This window comes from Micropterus salmoides, unplaced genomic scaffold (assembly GCF_014851395.1).
Source record: "Micropterus salmoides isolate LMB-PRFRI ecotype aquatic unplaced genomic scaffold, ASM1485139v1 Ms_hic_scaffold_17, whole genome shotgun sequence".
In the NCBI taxonomy this organism is placed as follows: domain Eukaryota; kingdom Metazoa; phylum Chordata; class Actinopteri; order Centrarchiformes; family Centrarchidae; genus Micropterus; species Micropterus salmoides.
This window is the reverse complement of record NW_024040817.1, coordinates 676,865-690,865: the sequence shown is the minus strand read 5'-3', so window position 1 is coordinate 690,865 and position 14,001 is coordinate 676,865. Positions and strand designations below refer to the sequence as shown.

Sequence of the window (14,001 nt, the reverse complement as noted above, 5' to 3'; positions counted from 1 at the left end):
CTGTATTACTTGCAGTCCTTACAGTATACTACATATTTACTGTACTAAGTTGTGATTACTATACTTTTTAAATTGGAGAATTTGTTTCCTCTACGCAAAAAAACATTTTCTGTAACTACATGCCCTGGACGAGATGCTCTGTAGTGTTTAACCTATTGACTGGCTGTGTTTATGTTTTGAAAGCATTGTTTGATTTTGAGCACAGATCAAATGGTTTTGAGGCAAGTGTTTGATTTGATCTTAGCAATTGTGAAAAACTGTAATGAGAAAGGTTTTGCTCATGACCTTTGACCTCAGCCTCTACTGGATCACAGCTATTTTAATGATTTCCAGTTAAAAGAAAATATGAACACAGATCAGCACCAGAAACCTTCATAACCAAAGATGGCCCAAACAAAACTGTTTTTCAATATACAAACTAATGTAATTTTAAAAACGTTTCAATATCAACTGAAGTCATGAAACCATAAAACTATACTTACAAGTGTATAATTTAAATATGAGTCCCTGAGGTGGATTGCAGAGGCCCGTAGATTACAGTTTTTCTCGATTGTATAAACACATTTCTTAACATTATGCCTCTTTTTCATGAAACTCTAAACACAAATCCACAACTTCTCACCCAATTCTCAGAACATCCTATTTTCAGGTCAAAATAAAGCTCTCCACTCAAAACCATTCTATCTTGCTGAAAAACCAAACTTTCCCCTCAGACATAACACACAAGCCCTCAAAAACACACACTACAACACAGTCTTACACACTGGTGAGATAAATTCAAAACAATGCTAAAAAAATGGTTATTAGTAATATTGCTTGTGATTCTCCCCCTCAAAAAACTTTTCACGTGATGAACAAACAACAAATGTAAACATTAGCATATTTTTTATTCTCAAGTGTGCTGTACAGCACACCAAACAAGAAATGATTCTGCCCCTGGTGCTGTCTTTGGTCTGAGACAGGCCAGTGATTCTCCTCCTCCTCTACCCTCCTCCTCCGCCCTACTCCTGGTCCACCTCCTCCCAATTCCTTATCTTCCTCTCATCCCATAGCCTCCTCCAACTCCTACTGTTCCTCTTCCTTCACCTCTTACTCCTCTCCATACTGCTGCTCCTCTTCCCCCTCTCTAGTGTCCTACACCTCTTCCTTCAGATTTCTCTGGATCCATTGCTCCAAAACTGAATGAACTGACTCTGGCCCTTTTATCTATCTATTGCAGCTTCCGATTGGTGTGTTACCAATTTTGACTGTTTGTGTTTCCACCTGGGTAGCTGTGTGCTAAATGAGCTCAACCTGTCCTGATTGAGTGAACAATATTGAATGTCAGTGCTTTCTCAATGACCACAAGGTGAAGGCAATGAAAAATTTAAGGATTTGTGTGTAGAGTTTAGAGAAATGGCTGTGCTTTTTGAAAAATTAAGTTATGGTTTTGAAATTTTAGTTCAAAAACCTGTTTATAGTGTTTAAGCAATGGAGAAAAACTGTAAAATATTACATCAAAGTCTGTTTGTTTCATTTTACGCTGTTGATATCCTGCTCTTTATTTCTAATGCTAAAATATACAATTCACGACATTCTTATTTTTGATCAGAGAAATAAAATTTACCATCATTTCTGAGTACAAATTAAGTCTAAACAACATGTGGATCTTCATCAAGAGGAATCTCCTGTAGTACAAGATAAATGGGTGGTTTTATATTAAAATGCTTTAATCATTATTGTTAGTGTTACCCCAGTCATTAAAGAATGAAGAAGTAAGATTTTAAAAAGACAGTCTTGTTATTACTGTGTCTTCATACCTTATTGAAATGACTGGTAATATTAGATGAATGGCAAAAAAAAAATCATAACCTGTCAATTTTATGAACATAATCCACAAGGAAAGCTATTTGATGAAATTTTTTATTGTTTTGAACTATTAAAACCACCAATAACACAACAAGAAAATTAATGTTAACATGTGTAAAAGGAGAGAGAGAGAGAGAGAGAGAGAGAGCAGATGTGACGTTTTCATGAATTTGGATAAAACTTTTTTGTCTGTGCCTTTTTGATCAAAATAAAAAGGCAGCATCCAACACACAGTAAACATTCAGTAAATTACAAATGAGAGTTAAAGATATTGAGTCATATGTAAAACAAGGGTTTCTTTTCTCATCTGCTGAGCTCAGAAACCATGACAACAGACAGGTTTCAGTACTAAAGATAAAAAATTAAGTGACATTTTGTTCTTTTGATGCATTCATGTCTGAAGGTTCAGTGTGAAAGTTTTTGTAGCATCCAGTGGTGGGGGTTGGCTCATGGTGCCTTCACGTGCTCCTCGGATGGTCCCATTTCCAGAGCTGTAAAGTCATTCCTCTGACTTTGGTCAGTCCGTGGTTCTGCAAAGCTCTGCCAGATCTTCCTCAGAGGGACCCCCCTATGAACCATCTCCTGTAGCAGGTCGGCTTGGTAGGCTTGAAGCACCACCATGGTGTGCAAGCTCGCACCTGCCTGGCCTGCTGCATGTACGCCTTCCCCACGAGCATAGATGTGGTGCGACATGGCTTGGAGGGTAACGCCGGCTTCTCCAGGGAGGACGCAAGTCGAGGGGAGAGATAGCTCGCAAGCGCATCCTCCACCCGAGGCATCCTCCCATAACCACGGTCCCTAACCCCCATCACATTACTGTAGTTCAGTGATCGGGGTGTGGAAAGCCGTGTAGAGAAGGGTCTGCCCCATGATTACTCAGTTCATCATGTAAATCAGGAAAGAATGGCAGAGACCGGCGTGGAGGCGGCTCATGGTGCTTAAGAAACCTTTCATCAAGCTTACCACTAGCCTGTGGTGTCTGCTCCTCCTGTGGCCAGTTGATGTTGAGCTTAGCCACGGCTCTAGTCACCACCTCCAGCAGCTCCTCATAGTCGGGCGCCGCCTGATGACGCCGCCCCGACACCCGGAAGTCATTGTCCACTACGCTGAGCACGTCCACCTCCTCGGAGTCGGATTGCTGCAGCGTCTCCGGATCCAGACCGCGAGTTGGAGAAGCTGAGAAACGGGCTCCCAAACGAGGAAAGGAAGCGTCGGAGCCAGCGGATGAAGGTCCCGAAATCCTCCGACAGATCACGCTGTGAACCCCATGAGTGAAGCCTCCGGGCTGCCTGAGCGGCCGCAGGGCCCACGCCACAGGGAGAACACATCCGGCCATCCTCGGAAAAGAGAGCCGTGTACAGGTGTGCTTTATACCGTCACACCTTACCGTTCTAGCAACACACCAATAGGATTGCAGTGATTTCATTCACGTTCACGTTCACCTGCTAGGCCTAGAGGCGTTCCCATAGTGTCGTAACCGACACAGTTCGAGTTCCCTCGAAGGGGAACTAAACCTCACTGATTGGACCAACATTTAAACCAAAGTAAAACAGCACCCCTAAACCTAGTGTGACTAACACAAAATAACTAGGGTTACCCTATCATAACCTTTCTATCTATCTATCTACTCAGCAACCAAAATAAGTTAGACTTATTCTCTGCACCACAAATATCTGCAAAATTTCACTGCAGTCCATTATGTAGTTGTTGAGATATTTCAACCTGGACAAAAGTAGTGGACTGACCAGCTGACTGAATACTGTAGAGCACAGTTCAGACTTGTGTAAATGTCCTGCCTGGGTGTCTGATGCCCTTTCTGCTCTGGATAAATCACTTTCAACACACAGACACGTTAGGAAAAATTCTGTATCAGTGACTTGAACATTTGTAGTACCATAACAATTCCACAAGAGAGAAGCACTGGGTTATAACTGCACAGACAAGGCTACGGAAAATGACAAAAAAACAATATTGTTGTAGTTGTGAGTCTGTGATAAGTGTGTTTTGATAGTGTGTGTTGTACAGTGTGAGAAATTTAAGTACTGAAATTATAAAATCCTACTTATCTGACACTGAGACTAAAACTCACTTTTTTGGGATTTAATTTATCTACTCTTTTCAATGAAGACCCCTACATATCTCAGCAGTTATTCTTGTAACTATAAATGTAAACGCAATGCGATAGATGTTTATTATTTTTTTTGTTTGTTTGTTTTAAGACACAGAGAGCTTCTCCTCAGTGTTCTGGAACGACTCGACCCACTGCAAAGAGAGATAATAAAGTTTATATGAGGTAAACTAAACATCCTGTTAGTTGCAGCAGAGGAGGCTGCAAGTTCTGTTGGTCTTCGTCAGACTGGATGAAACTGGTTTCACTTCCTTCTCTGAGCTCAGTAACCATGGCAACATATAGGCATCACTGCTGAACCATGACAACAGACGGTTTTCAGCACTAAAGATAAAAATTTAACACTAGCACACTTTTATTCAGGTGTATATATTTTTTATTTTGAAATTAAACTTTCTGAATTTCAGAGTTTAAAATATTTCACATATGGTGAAGACTGTAAGGCTTATATTGGTTTAACTATCTTAAATATTTCTTGTCTCAAGCAAAAACCTCCTACATGATGATGATGTGTTTGTTCTCCTCATGTAAGCAGGAATCATCACTGAAACATTCAAATGAACATTGTTACCTACTCAACTACTTTTTCAAACAAATTGAATGGTTTTAAATCATTAGTCTGGAAGAAAGATTGAATACTATACACATTATAAATTGAATCAAAAGAAAATGGCACTGACCTTGAGACTGAATGTTAAAACCTACATTTTGAAATGTATTTTCTTCGTAGAGAGAAATCCAGCATAGTTTTCCACAATGAACTGATACGAATGTAGAAAATTTAGAAGTGCAACAAGATTTTTGAGTGGAGGGGAATTTAGTCTGGTTAACAACACTGAAGACTTCAAGAATTGCTGTGAATACATCAAATTTCAAATATCAGACACAATATGTGAGTATTGATCCATTGATAAACAGCATCATCAGAGTAATCCAATTCACTGCTGGAGTCAGTCAGAGCATTTCCATAGAGAGCCACTTTGCATCAGCAGCACCATGCTCCAGTGCTCTGGGAGAGTTTATAGTCCTGAGAGTTGAACACTGGATGACTGACAGCTGTCCTTCATGACAACAGAAGCCACAGAAATCCTCCTCATCAAAAACATGACTTTGATCTGCGTCCTCATCTGGACTCTCCTCTGCTGCTGCTTCACAGGTAAAGTCCAGAGAATCAAACTCCTCTCCTCTATGAACATCCGTCCCTCTGAAATGAAGCCCACAAAACCATGACGCTGCTTTATGTTTTTGTCTCTGTATCCTCAGAGTCCAGAGGCCAGGTCACAGTGACTCAGCCTGGAGCAGTGAGCTCTGCTCTGGGAGGCTCCGTCTCCATCAGATGTAGGACCAGTCAGATGTTTATGGTGGAGCTATTTACACTGGTACCAACAGAGAGATGGAGAAACTCCCAAACTCCTCATTTACTATGCTAGCAATCGAGCATCAGGGATTCCAGGTCGTTTTACAGGCAGTGGATCAAACTCTGACTTCACTCTGACCATCAGTGGAGTCCAGACTGAAGATGCAGCAGTTTACTACTGTCAGGTGTCATAACATCAACACTCAGTGGTTGTTCACACAGTGAAAAAGCGTCGTACAAAAACCTCCCTCAGTCAGACTGAACAGAAACTGAACTGACTGCTGCAGCTGGAAGCTACTGCAGAGACTGATACACTTCACTGAGGACACACACACACACACACACACACACACAGCAAATGCACAATTTTATCAAGTGGATTACAAATATCACAGTATCAGTTTCAGAACAAGTTCTGTGTCAAATAATTATCTTGCTGGAAATCAAATTACACAAGTGTTACGTTGCTACGTTACTGATTTTTTTTTACCTAACCAATAGTTTTGTTTCCTAAAGTTTGATCACATGTTAGAAAAGCTTTGTGGCAGTCCAGTGAGACTCACAGAAATGCTAAGGGGAGTGACAAAGTGTAGATCATTCACTGTATTTATCTTATGGTGAAATTTGATTGTAAAGCATAAACATTTAATCTGGACTTTAAATACAAATACAGTTCACTGAGGACACACACACACAGACACACTGTTTCATCAAATAGATGGAACATTGCAGCTTTAACCATCAATTAACCTAAAAAACAAGTTCAATGACAAAAACTTATCTAGTGCAAATCAAATGAATCTTTCCATCACAGCTTTTCACCATCTATTCATATCCTAATAAAAATCCCATGTTCGTATCTATTTTCCAAATAATCATTAAGATCCAATCTGGGACAGTCAATTACAAAAATGTTTGGTCATGACCTTTGACCTCAGCTTCATACTGGATTACAGAAATCAAAACAAAAATATGAAGGCAAAGATCAGCATAAGCTTCACGATGAAAATATTATTTTAAGCTAAATTTATGTAAAGAAAAGCTCATTATCAAATGGAATCAAGACAAAAAGACACAAGTGACCTACTTCATATTATTAGATGTTTATAACTCTAACTGCAAACTGTATTTTTTTTTTAAATTCCTATTCCTCTGAGCATTTTTAGGACTTCATGTCCATGTTGGCTTCAATGTTTAAATATTCCATAATAGCTGTTTTCTGGCTCTGCCGTCATGTCCAAAATTCCGAGTAGTTTCTTTAGCGAGCTACCTGATATACCAGCTTCAGCCTCCCCTCATGACTCATCATTTCTTTATTTGAGAAAATCTCAATATTATAAACAACCACATCCGTCGTCAATATGCATTAAAATAAAGTCACTATTCATTCTCAACAGACCATATTAAACTCATTTTCCACATTGGAATAACAAAACAAAATCACTAAAACAGTTTACTACCAGACTTTTTAGTATCCACTTCATATAAATATGTAAATATTGAGGACAATGCTCTCAGCACTGAGGGGGAAACACCAGAGAGCCACTTTGCATCAGCAGCACCATGCTCCAGTGCTCTGGGAGAGTTTATAGTCCTGAGAGTTGAACACTGGATGACTGACAGCTGTCCTTCATGACAACAGAAGCCACAGAAATCCTCCTCATCAAAAACATGACTTTGATCTGCGTCCTCGTCTGGACTCTCCTCTGCTGCTGCTTCACAGGTAAAGTCCAGAGAATCAAAAATCCTCTCCTCTATGAACATCCTTCCCTCTGAAATGAAGCTGACAAAACCATGACGCTGCTTTATGTTTTTGTCTCTATCCTCAGAGTCCAGAGGCCAGGTCACAGTGACTCAGCCTGGAGCAGTGAGCTCTGCTCTGGGAGGCTCCGTCTCCATCAGATGTACGACCAGTCAGGATGTTTATAATGATGGCAACCACTATTCACACTGGTACCAACAGAGAGATGGAGAAACTCCCAAACTCCTCATTTACACTGCTAGCACTCGAGCATCAGGGATTCCAGATCGTTTTACAGGCAGTGGATCAAACTCTGACTTCACTCTGACCATCAGTGGAGTCCAGACTGATGATGCAGCAGTTTACTACTGTCAGAGTTTTCACTATATCAACAGTCAGGATGTGTTCACACAGTGAAAAAGCATCGTACAAAAACCTCCGTCAGTCAGACTGAACAGAAACTGAAATGACTGCTGCAGCTGGAAGCTACTGCAGAGACTGATAGACTTCACTGAGGACACACACACACACACACACACACACACACACACACATACTGTACACACACACAATGTTATCTACAAGGTTGAAGATTTCACAACTTTTGCTTTAACCACCAATGAACATGTAGCAAAATAAGCTCAATTAAAAAAAAAAAAAAAAAGCAAAATAATATTATCTGAATATATTATATATAAATTTGAAATAAAATTACTTTCTCCATCACAGCTTCTTACCATCTATTCAGATCTTTATATAATCCCACTGTCTTTTCTGATTTGCCAAATAATCCAGAGTAGCCAGCCTGGAAAAGCATATAAGAAAAGTTTTGTTCATGACCTTTGACCTCAGACTCATAATGGATTAAAGCAATTTCAACAATACACATTTAATCCGAAATATGAAGACACAGATCAGCATCAGAGACATTCAGGATCAGAGACTGCCCAAACCATTCCAGGACACACACACAAAAAAAACACAAAAGACATAACCTCCTTGATACGTATACATTTACATGTGTATAAGTTAATTATAACGCATACACTTTTTATAAAGCATATGCAGTAACATGTTCTTTTACATGCACCTCAAAATCAAACAAATACACTGAGATTAAAAGTTTGTTCTTCAACTTGGAAACAGTTAAACAGTCTCTGCACAACATCTATCAACTAACTTTGTGGAGCTTTCAATCACATCACATGATCTTTCTCAGCAGATGGAGTCACCCAGTTTTCTCTGAAATGTAGATTTTCAAATTCCTCTTCCTCTGAGCATTTTTAAGACTTCACGTCCATGTTGGCATCAAAGTTTGAATATTCCATGACCGCTGGGTGAACCCCATCTGCTGAGGGAGGTCATGTTATAAAAACAGTAATGTAACTGATGATGACTTCAATGTGTTCTGGCTCCGCCCACATGTCCAAAACTTCTGGTTGGAGTTTCTCGAGGAAGCTCTCTGAGATCGTCGTCCTCAGCATCCCCTCAATAACCCAACACTACTTTACTTAAAGAAATTTCCATATTACAGACACCTAAATATGTCAAACCTACATTGATATTAATGTCACTAATCATTGTCTAAAATTACCATATTACATGTAGAGGATAGTGAAAATGACAGGTTTTCAGTATCGTCTACATGTAAATATGTAAATATGTAGATCAACGCTCTCAGCACTGAGGGGGAAACAGCATGATATGTTGAGGACAGCTACAGCTCACTGACTCTGTGTGATTGCATATGTGTCCTGCCTCTCTGCTCCCAGCCGTTAAGAGGCCAGTGTTGATCAGTGGCTGTCCAGGCCTTTCAGAGCCACTGACACGCCGGCAGCACAATGATGATGTCACTGATTCTACTGCTGGCCACCCTGGGGCTCCTTGTTCAGGGTGAGACTCTCTTCTGAAAACTTTGCTTCAGGATGCAACCAGGTTCACCACAATGATGTTCTGCTGTGATGGAGAAACACTGAAACAAGCAGCATTTACCTTCTTCCATCTGTTCTCCATGTTAAAGAAACGAGACTCTTCTGTTTGGATGTTGATCATCTTTCTCCAAACTGGATTTGTCTCAATAATCCTTCTCCTCTTTTTCATGTTTTCCAGTTTCATCAGGAGAAATCATCCTGACTCAGTCCCCTGGATCTCAGTCTGTTGTTCCAGGACAGACTGTCTCTCTCAGATGTAAAGCCAGTTCAAGTATGAGTAACTACCTTCACTGGTACCTTCAGAAAGCTGGAGAATCTCCTCAACTTTTGATTCGTTATGCTACAACCCGTCAGTCTGGAGTTTCAGATCGTTTCAGTGGGAGTCAGTCTGGAACTGACTTCACTTTGACCATCAGAGGAGTCCAGACTGAAGATGCAGGAGTTTATTACTGTCACCAGGGTGGTCACAGCTTCCCGTTCACACAGTGATACAACGTCGTACAAAATCCTCCCTCAGCTGGAGAGGAACTGATCTGACTCACCAGCTGCACAGAAATGAAAACACTAGATGTTTAAATATTAATACAGTACAAAAGAAATAACAGCAAAATCATGGAAATACAGAATATGCAGAAGTAGTATTTTTTGATAGTGTTTTTTTAGAGAGGTGTCAAAACAGTATATCCAAAGCCACTTCTCAGTAAAAAGACAGTAATGCAGTTTTTGAAATATTCACAAAAAATAATTTAAAGATTTATTAAATTAATGACATGTGTTTCTCAGTGTCTTGAAATGTTATTTTCAAAGTAATTCAACATTCATATTCAACATTTTATTGAAACACACTGAGAGGTTACAATAATAAGAAATGTCATTTCGTGAGTTTTCCTTTGTTTTAGGTGAGTATTTTATTTAAATTCAATGCACTTCCATGCGGATTTTGTAAAATGTGAAATCACATTTATATTTTGTTATTTTGATTGTTACGTCCCCGCTCGCTAGGGGTAGGGGAAACATAAAGCAGATGTTTTTGGTAAAAGTGTAAATGTTATTTAATAAACGGGAAAAAGTTAAAAAAAAAAGTCAAAACACAAACTGGGCAAGTGAGTGCTGCGTAAACCAAAGAACAAAACAGAACCAAAAGACATCCCTCCTAAACAAGGGATTACTAACTATGTTAGTATTTTGTCTGCAGATAATAAAATTTAAGATATAATGACATATTAGAAAATTTTGAATCCTGAAAACTACTGACCAGCACAATTAAAAACATTAAATCAAGATGTAAACAATAACTCATTAGTGGTGATCTTAAACACATATGCAACACTGACATAAAATCTTTGGTGTAATAATCTGAGATAAGAACTCATCTCATGTTGACATTACTCTGTATTTTATGTTTAATTCTTGAAACTTTATTGTGTAATGTAGATTTTTTATAAACTACGTTTTAAATGATTTCATGAAAACACCTTCTTTCACTTTTCATTCACACCTTGTTTAAACCTGCATTATGATAGTTCTGCTAAACAGAGACACTGTAAGGTGAGATTCAAGGAGTTTCTGGCAGAGTGAAAATAAATAATGCAATCCCAGAATGTATTAATAAAACCATCAGCAGTAATGAATTATTAAGTCTTCTTCTGACATCAGATTCAATACTGCACGTATAACATCAAGGAAGATACATATTTTTTGGCATAAAGGAATTCATGAAATACTGCTTAATTTGAAATAACTTTTTTATTTTCTTATATTGATAACATCATTACATCAATCAAGCTTCACTAATTAAAGTTGAATAATGTTAATAATATCTGATGACAGAGTTGAGTGACAGAGTTACAGAGAGCAGACTAAGAGCAGTAGCAGAGTAAAACCAGTAGCAAAACCAGTAGAGTCCCAGTGAGTCAGGTCAGGACTGGGAACACTGGTCTCTCCTCAGTGTCTCTGAGACCAGAGCCTGGGAGCCCTGGGTGGCCTCACAGGTCACAGAGCCCACCTTCCTCCACTGGTCTGCAGGGAGCCTCAGGGTGCTGCTCCAGCTGTAGCGGCCGTCCTTCTCCAGCACCCCGGGGCTCCTGCTCTCCTCCCAGCTGCTGCTGCTGCTGCTGCTGCCGTCCACCTTCCAGGCCAGACTCCAGTCTGAGGGGAAGCCCTTGTTGGCCAGGCACATGAGCGTGGCCTTCCCCTGCTGCAGCTCCTCACTGGAGGGGGGCAGCACCGTCAGGGTGGGACGGACATCACCTAGGAGACACCAATCAGCTTAGAGGACACCTTTACTGTGTGAGAGCTGATTTTCTCCTTTAAGGAGTTTCTGTCACATGTTTTTTCTGCTCCACCAGTCACTCACTCACACATTGTTTCACTTCCCTTTAAGAAGCCTCTCAGGCAAATCAGCACAGAGAGAATCATCATACAGAACGACCTGAAATATATCAAACTACACTGGAAATAAATAACAAACTTTCTTATCAAGATCATCAAAAACTTGACTGTACAATAATTTATTCAGTGGAAACCAAAACAGAAATGATCTGACAACAATCAGATGTTCTTCATCTGGATTTCAAATTGTTTCTTCACTTACATTAACATCTATAATGATGAGTTGAACCACTAGATACAGTTTAAACATCGTTACTTTTCAAGTGCAAATTCAGTCACACAGGTATCACTGCTCAGCTGTATCACTTCACTTACTGACAGATACACTGACCACTGTGTTGAAAGTAGTGCCAGTTGTCCTTTCACGATTAATATGGAAATAAAATATATTCTTTTTCCAAATTCATAACAATAGGCAACATTTTTAAAACACTCATATTTATCTTCACTTCAATTTTACATGAAGAAAGTGAATTGTATTTATTCACAACAACAGCCATTATTGTGGAGAGCATTTTAAAATTAACTAATCTAAACATTTTTACATTAAGATTAAAGTTTTATATTTTCTCCACTTCCAAGTTGATTACATTTCATTTTGACAGGACTGTGTGAGGCACAGTTTAATTAAGCTGCTCTGAGTTAGCCTCCATGGTAAAGGAAGAGAAATAAAAACATGAACAATAAAAGTTTTATAAGTAAAACAAGATATATTTATCTGCATTAAACATTGAAAAGTTGAATTTAAAGCAGGACTTGATAATATTGTATTTAGTATTTGAGCAGAAACTTACTTCCAACATCCAGTCTGGTTCCTCCACCAAAAGTCAACCACAGTGATACAAACTCATTGAGCCGCCGTACAAAAACCTCTCACTGTAGAGAGACACGGCTCTCTGACTTTGACAGACTGAACTTAAGCTACAAGCCCTCAAGATGCAACTTTACCATTAAGTTTGGAAATAATGATTTCTGCTGTGGCTTAATATTGTGTATTTACTATTTATATAATGAGTTGGTAAATTTCTATTACTAAAGTGAACTTTGTTTCTTAGTGCAAATAATTTTAATAAACTTTATACATTAATATGGAAAGTCAAATAGTTTTCTGGCATGCTGATTATAAAAGTTGAAAAATAGCTATTGAAATAAAAGTTTTGTTAAAGGTTTGACTTACTTCCAACATCCAGTCTGGTTCCTCCACCGAACGTGTACCACAGTGATACAAACTCATTGAGCCGCCGTACAAAAACCTCTCACTGTAGAGACACGGCTCTCTGACATTGACACAAACAAACTCAGCAAACACATTCACAGCTATGCAGTAAAAAGTTAAACTATACAAATTAAAAAGTAAAAATTTCACACTTACTGAATTTTTAAAGGTCTAAAAATATTCTGACTTATAGTAAAATAAAGCAAAAGAGAAATGTACAGAAAATAAACTTTACATTGAGCTAAATGAAAATACAAAAATGATCAGATATACATATTAATGAAAAACTTACACGTTGATTACTGATAAAATAAACAACAATCCCAGTGTTGAAATTTCATTGTTAGTGAATTTCGTGAAATTTATGCAACAGAGGACATTCTGAAATAATTTTAATCTATAGCCAAATCCATATAAAAAAGAGAATTAATAGATCCAAACATTACACTGATAAACTGATTGATTCATTGATAAACAGCATCATCAGAGTAATCCAAGTCCCTGCTGGAGTCAGTCAGAGCATTTCCATAGAGAGACACTTTGCATCAGCAGCACCATGCTCCAGTGCTCTGGGAGAGTTTATAGTCCTGAGAGTTGAACACTGGATGACTGACAGCTGTCCTTCATGACAACAGAAGCCACAGAAATCCTCCTCATCAAAAACATGACTTTGATCTGCGTCCTCATCTGGACTCTCCTCTGCTGCTGCTTCACAGGTAAAGTCCAGAGAATCAAACTCCTCTCCTCTATGAACATCCGTCCCTCTGAAATGAAGCCCACAAAACCATGACGCTGCTTTATGTTTTTGTCTCTGTATCCTCAGAGTCCAGAGGCCAGGTCACAGTGACTCAGCCTGGAGCAGTGAGCTCTGCTCTGGGAGCCTCCGTCTCCATCAGATGTACGACCAGTCAGAATGTTTATTATAGCAGCCCATACCACTATTTAGCCTGGTACCAACAGAGAGATGGAGAAACTCCTAAACTGCTTGTTAAACTTGCTAATCAGCTACTATCAGGGATTCCAGGTCGTTTTACAGGCAGTGGATCAAACTCTGACTTCACTCTGACCATCAGTGGAGTCCAGACTGAAGATGCAGCAGTTTACTACTGTCAGAGTCATCATTACATCAACAGTCAGTGGTTGTTCACACAGTGAAAAAGTGTCGTACAAAAACCTCCCTCAGTCAGACTGAACAGAAACTGAACTGACTGCTGCAGCTGGAAGCTACTGCAGAGACTGATACACTTCACTGAGGACACACACACACAAAATTTCATTAAGTGGACTGAAAATGTCACCATTGTTCCTTTAAAGAGGTGGTATTATGCTCATTTTCAGGTTCAAAATCTTAATTAGGGGTTGTACCAGAACAGATTTACGTGGTTTCAT

The 14,001-nt window shown here is 39.1% G+C and overlaps 2 gene segments (V, D, J or C); one reads left to right on the top strand and one right to left on the bottom strand.

The window, feature by feature from the left end:
- Nucleotides 1–5,080: 5,080 nt before the first annotated feature.
- Nucleotides 5,081–7,491, top strand: LOC119907643. The segment is given in 2 exon segments: nucleotides 5,081–5,132; nucleotides 7,163–7,491. Coding segments are annotated over 2 exon segments (381 nt in total).
- A 3,241-nt stretch (nucleotides 7,492–10,732) lies between these two features.
- LOC119907360 lies at nucleotides 10,733–12,221 on the bottom strand (the record flags this gene model as incomplete). The annotated part of the segment is given in 2 exon segments: nucleotides 10,733–11,255; nucleotides 12,191–12,221. Coding segments are annotated over 2 exon segments (363 nt in total), but the record flags the coding sequence as incomplete, so codon positions are not given.
- Nucleotides 12,222–14,001: the final 1,780 nt, after the last annotated feature.